Here is a 10,514-nt window from a genome sequence, read left to right as displayed (position 1 = left end):
AAGATCCATCGACGATGATTGGACAGGCTACAATCTACATACGTCCACTTCAACAGGATCTACCCTTAGATTGTGTACATACATTTACAGAGACTTAGTTTAATACATAATCAAAACAAAGATTACTGGTGACTTTTAATCATTAATTAAAAGCCATTTGTTGTTGTTGTTAGGAGAGCTCACGTCCTGCCTCTGGTCCAGTCATCCCCTGCATCACTTGTCAGAAGGAAGTTCCCTTTTCAGAGATGAAGCTGCACAGATTGAGCTGCAATGGGTATGTACTTCTTAAAGCAATGCAAGGGTAGCATAATTTATTTTCTTTGGGAATATGTCTCTCTTATTGTTGTGCACACAAATAAGTGAGTATGACCATCATTTCAATTGTGTTAACTTCAAGGACACCCATGCAGGAATCAGAAAGAGAACAAGAGGGAGGCCAAAGTGAAGAAAATGATAGTGAGACAGCCCTAGTCAGTGACAGTGTTCCAGTGAGGCCTGAAACATCAGCTGAGAGTGCAGTAGTACCGGCAGTGATTGTCAACGAGGAGTTGGATCGCAAAGAAACAGACAGTGGTTTGTGTCATCACAATAGTGTTGCTATAAGATTGTGTGTAACTGAAAAGTTAATAGAAAGATAACACCTGTAGGATATAATTAGATAAGATAATACAGTTACAGACAATTAATAACATGCAACTGGGTTTTTCTATTTTTCTAATATTTAGTTGTAGTTGTTTAGTAGTGCTGTTTTTATGTCAACTCAGCGTTGTGACAGGTTCTGAAGATGTTGGGTCTCACGTTTTGTCAGTGAAATGAACAGAATTTTCCTCCTGTTCTGTAGAGTGAGAGGATATCTGTATATGCAGGTAACATGCCAACTCACAATATGTCTCTCTGTAATAGATAACTTTATTGTTGTTGTTGTTTAGAATGGAAGCTTATTAAAGAACCCACTCAAGCTGCCAAAGTTTTCAAAGAGAATCTGCTAAGGGAACATGCAACTGGGAAACCACTTAGAATGAAGATGGATGTAAGGGACTCTGAAGAGGACAGGGAACGGGAGCTTCTCTTATTATATAAACAGCAGCAAGAATGGGCATGTCCACTTCATTGTAATCTGGTTGGTAAGTAATATAACATTTATAATATAAATACATCAGTACAGTTTATACCACTCAAGTAGCTTATATGGAATTGTTAAATGGGAGAATGGAATGCACAAAATTATATAATTGATAAAAATGTTATATGTATGTATGTGAATATTGTGCACAATATACTCTTGTTATCTGGAATAATCAATATTAAGGATGCTATTCTAGAATTACAGCCAATAGAAGTTTTTCTCCCTTTCTTGTTAAATGTTACCAAATCCAGTTACCTGTATTAGGCCGCCACTTTTTTTCCAGTGTTATTATCAGTATTTTATTTCAGGTGATGTTGCTATCGGAGAGGGAGTGATGCGGTACTTTATGACAACAATCATATCCAAACTCCAGTTTGGATTCAGTCTAGATCTTGGTAAGTATCTTACTAATTTTTTGAAGGTTAATCCATCTATAAATTGCAGAAATGTCTGTCTGTAGCGCATGTCTCTCAGTTAGTCCGATGGATTTCAAACTTGACAGGTGTCTTGCTCTGGTCACGAGTAAGTGCAGTGCCAAGTTTGACGACGTTTGGATAAACGCAAAAGATAGCGTTACATATATAGGTAAAAGAAGCACACATTGGCTTTTGCCGCTCTTGCTGCTTGCCATTCTCACACTGCATGCAACGCTGACTGAGCACCTGTTTGTGTCGTGACTCACTCTACACCGCCTCTCTCTATGCGCGCGCACACACACACACGCGTACACGTACGTTCTGGTGGTTGATGAACGCGGATATGTGCTGTTTAGCGGAGGGCCGGTGGGCAATGTTTTGTGTCAGGTAAGTCTGTAGTAGGGTATACAGGGGAATTGAATTTGAAGTGGTTTGGGGTCCTTCTGTAAGTCATTTTGGAGTAGGCTACAATTTGGTTTAAGTGAATTCTACAAGCAGCAATACCACAGGCCAAGTAATCGCCACTAGTATGATGTAATATATCTATCTATCTATCTATCTATCTATCTATCTATCTATCTATCTATCATACATTTTTATTTAATGTATTTAAGAGGTTAATTGTTGTGACTTTATTCCCTGCTCTCTTGGTACTTTACAGGAGGAATGGGCCGAACACTGCTATTTGAGGGTGAACCTGACCATCTTGTTCCAGCAGCATCAGAGGCACTTATTGAAAGCAACCTCTTCCGGGTTGCAGGAAGGATGTTGGGCCACACCTTTCTGCATGATGGTCCCCATGTCACAGGACTAAGTCCTGCTGTAATTCATGTACTGTTCAATGGGGACCCTGAAATGGCTACTGTTGTTACAGAAGACTGTCCTGATCTGCACATCAGGAGCATCATAGAACTGGTATGTAACCTAAAAGAAACTTTGCCATGTAAAAAATATTGCTTGGGCAGATATAATAACTTGTATGGTCTTAATTCTAGCTTGAACATGAAGATCTTACACCGGAACAGAAGGACACAGTTTCAGATCTTTCCATGTCTTGGGATCTTCCGGCAGTCACCAAAACAAATCGGAGATGGCTACATAACAAACTTCTACTCCATGCAGTGAGTTCCTGCTGGTTAAGTGACAGAATTCATTGCTGTACTTGTTGAAATTATAGAATGTGTTGTGAACCCTGGCTTGTTATGTTAACACGAGAGTTTAAGTACTAGAGTTTTAATGGATTTTTATAAAGCACTTTATTGTGTTTATTAACATTTTTCCTACTGTGCCAACTTTTGTCAAATTTGGGTTAAGGATTTGGGCTGTAATATGGGTCGGTCTGTCTCTTAGGTCGTTGGGAGGACCATGCGCCAAATTAAACAGTTGAGAAAGGGACTGAAAGATGTGATGGTATGGCCCCTGCTGACATCTAGGCCGGATGTTGTACCACTTCTTTTCCCCAAAATGGCTGAAATGCAGTTCACACCCCAGGTAAGTCAGTAATTTAGTTATATTTGTGACTTAACTTGATGAATTTACGTGTATTTTCAATGACTGAGATGGATATTTTTCCATTTTCTAAGAATTTGATCTGCATAGTCCTTCACCAAAATAAGTTCTCCCTTTTTTTAAATTACAATTTTTGTTTTCTTTAAGATGCTCCTAGAAAAAATCACATGGCCAGTTGAGGACAGTGATGATGAAGACTTTGACTTAGACACCACCTGCCGCATCACTGGCTTTCTAAGGATGTTCATTGAAACAGGTATAAACCTTATTTTCTCTCTTTACAAATGCTTCTATGTCTCATGGATAGATATGATCAATTACAGTTGAACTAAATGTCTTTAATCCATTTTATGACTTTTAGCTTCATCAGGTACCCTGGCCCAGCTGCTGACATTCTGGGTTGGCTGGGAGATGCTTCCTCCTGAACTGAGAGTGGAGATTTCTGGGGGAACCCTTCCTACGTCCTCCACATGCTTTGAAACCCTAAAGCTGCCAGCTCATTTCAAACTCTACATGGACTTTGAGAAAGCACTTGTCGCTGCCATAAAAAGTACTGGATTTGGGCTTGTTTAAGTTTTTTCAGACGTCAATTAGGGCTGGGCAATATTTTAATATTATATCTATCGTGATATAAGACTAGATATCGTCTTAAGGTGCTTTTCCATTACCAGTACCTACTTGACTCGCCTCGCCTCGACTCGCTGTGCGTCCGTTTCCCATTGCAGATTTTAGGATTGCCTCAGCGTGGCTGGTCGTCATAGCGACTGCCGTGGGCGTGGCTTAGTAGCTTGCTTTCCCATTGACAAATCCCCGCCGCATTTCCTGGTTCTCAGTCTCCGTGAACAACATGATATCAAAGAGATAGTTAACGTTAACTGCTCCAGATTTCCCACCGTGATCACATATATATGACTCTAGAGTCGCTACTCGCTTTGTTTCTCTCACATATATATGACTAGAGTCGCTACTCGCTGCGGAGATAATCTCCGTCACTCTCTCACTTCTCCCTCGCTCACTAGCTACACACACACACACACACACATATGGCGACTCGACACACACACATCACACATTACACACACCAGCGCACCAGTATAACCATCAGGCCACTTGTATGCTGCGGAGAAAGCTCTGCGTGGAGCCTCCGGCAGTAAAAACCACCGCTGGCTAAACTATTTTAAAATGCTGTCTGTCGCTGGCAATGCAGTGATCAGTGACGATTCTTTCCGACCAATCAGCAGCCTGCAGGGTTTCACGTCACCTTCTCGGCTCGCCTCAGCTCGCTTGGAACCTCGACTGAGCAGGTGCTAAAAAAAGTATATGTTAGCAGGTACCAGGTACTTTTTTTCGTAATGGAAAACCAAAAAAGGCGAGGCGAGGCGAGTAGGTACCATGTAATGGAAAAGCACCATTAGATTTTGAAGAAGTGTAATATCGTTACATGGTAAGTTTAGTCTTTTCCTGGTTTCAAAGGCTGCATTACAGTAAAGTGATGTCATTTTCTGAACTTACCAGACTGTTCTAGCTGTTCTATTATTTGCCTTTTACCACTTAGTCATTATATCCACAATATGATAGTTATTTATCCGAAATCTAAATGTGGAAGATATTTTGTGAATGCACCAATTGTCAACCTTACAATATCGTTGCAATATCGACATCAAGGTGTTAGGTCAAAAATGTGATATTTGATTTTCTCCATATTGCCCAGCCCTAATGTCAATGCATACACAGTTCAGATGAATTGACACAAGTTCAGTGTCTTTGAAAACATTAACACACTGTGCAGTAGTTGACTTTTTTTTCTTCCATTTACTAAAATCAAACTGTTCTGCACCTTCAGTGCTAACAGTACAGCATTCATGTTAGTCATTCTGTGGACCATAATGAGACAGGAAGCTTCAAAGAAACAGCTTTTTTTCCTTTCTTTTAAAAGGAAAGTAAACTTTCAGTTTTTCCTTGCTTGTTCTAACACAACAAATAAAAACATGGGTTGGACATCAGTCTAAGATTCTTGATAACACTTCCACAGTCTCTACATATAGTCTAAGTGCATCAGTAACAGAAACTCCTGGAGCTGGCAAAATTGCAACCTCTTCATCTGAGAGCTCACGGGCCAGCTGAACCTCGGGGACTGACACAGTGCCTCGATGAAGGCAGTGAGGTCCGTTCCAATCGATCCCATATTCTTCAGGAACCTGAATGGATGACAAGCATAATCAGTCTTGTACTTAAAACTAGTTTGACATGTCCTTACACAAGATTGTTATTTTTGGTCACCAAGGCAGTGAGAAATGAAATGTTACTTATTCAGTTTTTTTAAATAATACAGCTTTGCATAGTATGCACTGTAGAAACTACAGCTCACAGGTTGATCTTTAAAAGCTCGGGAGATTTTAAAGAGACAATAATCTATAGTAAATGTTTCATTTAAAGTATCACATTTAGCACCATTTTTTTCTCCCATAATTCCTTTGGGGAAACAATTTTAAGAAAGTGTTTAAAGTTCATTGTTAACCTCAGTAGGATCCTCCTCAGGGCCTTGCTCTCTGTAACTTCTCCAGAGTTGCTGTGGTGACTGATTCCTTTCAGTTCTAAGACCGTGGAAGTTCCAAGCATCTCGAAAAGAGTCGAGGCTTTGCTGAACCAGTGGAAGGAAAATCCGGTGCAGAGCGAAAAGATGGACTTCATTGTCTGGATTCAGTGTCTCCTGATCTTCCAATGAAGTAAAGATCTGATAGAAGAGGTCCAGGGCATGTTCATAAACATCTCTCCACATCCTCTCTATTCTGTGTTTAGGATAAAATTGAGAAATTGTTAATTTATGACATATGCTAAAGTACATTCAACTAGTATGTTAGTTGTGTGAGCCTAGTTGCCAAACATATTTCTTTACCGCTGATTGTGGACACTTCTGCCTGTGATGTGTGAATTCCTGTCGGTACCTCTGCTTCTGATCATGAATTCTGCTACATCTGCATTCTCCCCCCCTTTGTCAGACCGTACCCTTGATGGCAGCCCATACTGCTCAACAGCGGCGATAAAGCTCTGTAAGACCGTATGAGCTCTATTATTGCCGGCCACAGTCAGGTAGACCACTAAACGACTGAATCCATCCACCCCACCGTGGACAACAAATCTCCACCTGTTGCAAACACATGAAAAAATATAACTTTATTGTATAACAATTGTAATGAAACATATAGAAAGATGCATTGTTTATCTGCTAATATCACTGACCTGATAAGCTTATGGTGGCCATCTATATGCCACAAAGAGTTTGGGCCAGGAACAAAATACTGCCGTCGCCTTAATACACGCAGCCTCAGACGTCTCATGTAGACTCCCTCTGCATTGACTCTGCGTAAAGACTCTTGCAGTCTTGAGACTGAGGGGAGGAATTTAAAATGAATAACCACACACTCACTGGCTACTTATTTTGAGGATATAGTGGTGTCATAATAAAATAAATAATGTGTGTAAAACAGTCAACTATTACAGAACCACCACAGCTTCAAAAATGTACTTTACTGTCAGATATTGTACATATACATACATACATATATATATATATATATATATATATATATATATATATATATATATGTATATATATGTATGTATATATATATATATATATATATATATATATACATACACATATATATACACATATATAAAAATTATATATACATATACATATATATATATATATACACATACATACATACATATACATACATATATACATACATACATATATATATTTATATATATATACATACATATACATACATATATATACATACATACATACATATATTTATATATATATATATATATATTTATATATATATATATACATACACACATATATATACATATATATACACATATACATATATATACACATATACATATATATACACACATATATAGATAGATAGATAGATAGATAGATAGATAGATAGATAGATAGATAGATAGATAGATAGATAGATAGATAGATAGATAGATAGATAGATAGATAGATAGATAGATAGATAGATAGATAGATAGATAGATAGATACCACATGCTCGAACAGAGATGACCTGAGATTTTTTGCCTCCTATGATATTTTGCTTTTCTATGATTATATTATACCCTTTACAGCAGGGGCACATCCGGACAGCTGAGAATATTACTGTCAGATATTGTTCCACCTCTATTAAACAGGAGGCTAAAAATCACAGGACATGTCTATCCTGATGATACAAGTCAGCCGTCCTGAAATGTGTGTTTCTCTTCACATTTCTTCTACACATTCTACATCTCAGAGGCGATGTCTTTCCATAAGCGGGCTTCCTTCACCTTTCAAAGGGGCAGAGCTCCAAATTAAAAATACATTTAAATAATGCCCATATTATTATCTACTCACTTGGAACATGCACACCTCTTGCATTCAGGTGACCACGCATTAGCTTGTAGCCGGTGTTTGGATGACTTCTGTGAATTTCACTTACAATACGGTCTAACTCCTCATCATTCACAGCTGAATAGAGATCTGTCTTTCTGTACAAACAAGAAAAACACAACATCAAGTAATGTTACCTTAAACGTCATATTCTTTCCGAGTGTATGAGAGCAGCAATTCATAAACAGAAAACTCATGAATTTAGTGTAAATACCTTAAACTGTATTGTTGCATGCGCCTCCTGATGGTCCTCTTTGACACACCGAACATCGCTGCAATTTGAACTGCGGGAACTCCACAAAGAAGTTGATGCTCCAGAACTGCACTCGGTATGTCAAACGCCAAACGCCCCGGTCCCTGTGTGTGTTGGGCCTGAAGTGCCCTGGTACCAGAGAAGCGGTGGACAACTTCTTCTAGATTTGCAATCACTCTGTGGTCGATATCTTCGTCGGAAAGTGCGGAAATGACTCCAACAACTTCAATAAGTTCCTCTGCTTTACTAGCTACATGCTCTGGGTCAGCAGGTCCTGCTTCTACATCCTCTGCTAAGTTTAAAATGTCTCTAACCAACTCCCTGGAAAGTTCACGGAGATCCTCCATTGTCTCTATCCAGGTTGGCCTACTCTACTTCAGACCAAAGCAATGGATCAGACTAGATTCGCGTTAGCCCCGCCCACTGACTTTGATGGGTCAGTTTGACAGTTTTAAGTAATTCATGAATCACTGCAATGCAGGATCATGAAATGTAAATGTAAATAGTGAAATAATTATATATGTATTTTACATAAAATGAATCGGTATTTGAATTAATTAATGATACATTTAATTACACATTTATGTATTTAATTCTAATTTTAATTAATTAATGACACATTTAAGTAATTATTTAATGGTGTATTTATTTATTTAATTGTGGCACTTTTAGTCCTCCATATTTGCGTTCCCATAATGAGGAGCACATAAAAGACAGAGTTTTCCTTTATGTCTCAGAGGTGTCTGCTTCCGCAGGGTTTTGAAACAGGGACCTAGAGCGGTTGAGTCAAACGTGATAACCGCTACACTACGGAAACTGCTGGTTGAAGAGTCTACAAGGAGTAAACAGAATTTTACTGATTTTCTTTGCATTTAAATGAATTCCCATAACGAGGCACTCATGAAAAGGAATGTTCTCCTCTATTGTTTCAGAGATGTCTGTTTCCCCCCGGTTTTGAACCGGGGACCTTTCGCGTGTGAGGCAAAAGTGATAACCACTACACTACGGAAACTACATTTAAAAAAAACTACAATGAGTATATAGAATTTTACTTATATTATTTGCATGTATTTGCGTTCCCATAATGAGGAGCACTTAAAACACAGAGTTTTCCTTTATGTCTCAGAAGTCTCTGCTTCCGCACAGTTTTGAAACAGGGACCTAGAACGTTTGAGTCAAACGTGATAACCGCTACACTACGGAAACTGCTAGTTGAAGAGTCTACAAGGAGTAAACAGAATTTTACTGATTTTCTTTGCATTTAAATGAATTCCCATCACGAGGCACTTATGAAAAGGAATGTTCTCCTCTAATGTTTCAGAGATGTCTGTTTCCACCCGGTTTTGAACCGGGGACCTTTCGCATGTGAGGAAAACGTGATAACCACTACACTACGAAAACTACATGTTAAAAGAACTACAATGAGTATATAGAATTTTACTTATATTCTTTGCATGTATTTGCGTTCCCATAATACGCAGAGTTTTCTGTTACGTCTTGTATGTGTCAGCGGTCTCTGCTTCCGCACGGTTTTGAAACAGGGACCTAGAGCGGTTGAGTCAAACGTGATAACCGCTGCACTACGGAAACTGCTAGTTGAAGAGTCTACAAGGAGTAAACAGAATTGTACTGATTTTCTTTGCATTTAAATGAATTCCCATAACGAGGCACTCATGAAAATGAATGTTCTCCTCTACTGCTTCAGAGATGTCTGTTTCCGCCCGGTTTTGAACCGGGGACCTTTTGCGTGTGAGGCGAACGTGATAACCACTACACTACAGAAACTACATGTTCAAAAAACTACAATGAGGATATAGAATTTTACTTATATTCTTTGCATGTATTTGCGTTCCCATTATGAGGAGCACATAAAACACAGAGTTTTCCTTTATGTCTCAGAGGTGTCTGCTTCCGCAGGGTTTTGAAACAGGGACCTAGAGCGGTTGAGTCAAACGTGATAACCGCTACACTACGGAAACTGCTAGTTGAAGAGTCTACAAGGAGTAAACAGAATTTTACTGATTTTCTTTGCATTTAAATGAATTCCCATAACGAGGCACTCATGAAAAGGAATGTTCTCCTCTATTTTTTCAGAGATGTCTGTTTCCGCCCGGTTTTGAACCGGGGACCTTTCGCGTGTGAGGCTAACGTGATAACCACTACACTACGGAAAGTACATTTTTAAAAAAACTACAATGAGTATATAGAATTTTACTTATATTCTTTGCATGTATTTGCGTTCCCATAATGAGGAGCACATAAAACAAAGAGTTTTCCTTTAGGTCTCAGAGGTCTCTGCTTCCGCACGGTTTTGAAACAGGGACCGAGAGCGGTTGAGTCAAACGTGATAACCGCTACACTACGGAAACTGCTAGTTGAAGAGTCTACAAGGAGTAAACATAATTTTACTGATTTTCTTTGCATTTAAATGAATTCCCATAAAGAGGCACTCATGAAAAGGAATGTTCTTCTCTACTGCTTCAGAGATGTCTGTTTCTGCCCGGTTTTGAACCGGGGACCTTTCGCGTGTGAGGCGAACGTGATAACCACTACACTACAGAAACTACATGTTCAAAACACTACAATGAGGATATAGAATTTTACTTATATTCTTTGCATGTATTTGCGTTCCCATAATGAGGAGCACATAAAACAAAGAGTTTTCCTTTATGTCTCAGAGGTCTCTGCTTCCGCACGGTTTTGAAACAGGGACCGAGAGCGGTTGAGTCAAACGTGATAACCGCTACACTACGGA

At 38.9% G+C, this 10,514-nt stretch overlaps 2 protein-coding genes across 2 annotated transcripts; one reads left to right on the top strand and one right to left on the bottom strand.

The window, feature by feature from the left end:
• Positions 1–1,228: 1,228 nt before the first annotated feature.
• Positions 1,229–3,965, top strand: LOC311110725 (G2/M phase-specific E3 ubiquitin-protein ligase-like). Its single transcript, XM_084153285.1, has 6 exons — positions 1,229–1,521; positions 2,204–2,457; positions 2,538–2,663; positions 2,893–3,033; positions 3,199–3,307; positions 3,413–3,965. Exons 1-6 carry the CDS (start codon positions 1,362–1,364, stop codon positions 3,622–3,624), a joined length of 1,002 nt encoding a protein of 333 aa, XP_084009411.1. The 5' UTR covers positions 1,229–1,361; the 3' UTR covers positions 3,625–3,965.
• Positions 3,966–4,859: 894 nt separating this feature from the next.
• On the bottom strand, positions 4,860–7,874 carry LOC311110724 (uncharacterized protein). The gene is made up of 6 exons (XM_084153284.1): positions 7,721–7,874; positions 7,471–7,604; positions 6,292–6,439; positions 5,948–6,196; positions 5,570–5,840; positions 4,860–5,249 (listed from the first exon to the last, which is right to left on the bottom strand). Exons 1-6 carry the CDS (start codon positions 7,774–7,776, stop codon positions 5,052–5,054), a joined length of 1,056 nt encoding a protein of 351 aa, XP_084009410.1. The 5' UTR covers positions 7,777–7,874; the 3' UTR covers positions 4,860–5,051.
• Between the last annotated feature and the right edge of the window lie 2,640 nt (positions 7,875–10,514).

The sequence above is a fragment of the Coregonus lavaretus genome, assembly GCF_964263955.1.
Source record: "Coregonus lavaretus genome assembly, chromosome: 36".
NCBI classification, from domain to species: domain Eukaryota; kingdom Metazoa; phylum Chordata; class Actinopteri; order Salmoniformes; family Salmonidae; genus Coregonus; species Coregonus lavaretus.
The sequence above is the reverse complement of the archived record's forward strand: the minus strand, read 5'-3'. Positions and strand labels throughout refer to the sequence as shown.

What these genes read in the sequence shown, in the direction of transcription:
- LOC311110725 (XM_084153285.1), top strand. Translation starts at nt 1,362, where the DNA reads ATGTTACCAAATCCAGTTACCTGTATTAGGCCGCCACTTTTTTTCCAG. An exon ending in TGGATTCAGTCTAGATCTTG is followed by an intron (nt 1,522 to 2,203) that starts GTAAGTATCTTA and finishes GGTACTTTACAG; the next exon opens with GAGGAATGGGCCGAACACTG. An exon ending in AAATGCAGTTCACACCCCAG is followed by an intron (nt 3,034 to 3,198) that starts GTAAGTCAGTAA and finishes GTTTTCTTTAAG; the next exon opens with ATGCTCCTAGAAAAAATCAC.
- LOC311110724 (XM_084153284.1), bottom strand. Translation starts at nt 7,776, where the DNA reads ATGTTCGGTGTGTCAAAGAGGACCATCAGGAGGCGCATGCAACAATAC. An exon ending in GGCCACCATAAGCTTATCAG is followed by an intron (nt 6,197 to 6,291) that starts GTCAGTGATATT and finishes TGTTTGCAACAG; the next exon opens with GTGGAGATTTGTTGTCCACG. An exon ending in AGAAGTGTCCACAATCAGCG is followed by an intron (nt 5,841 to 5,947) that starts GTAAAGAAATAT and finishes TCCTAAACACAG; the next exon opens with AATAGAGAGGATGTGGAGAG.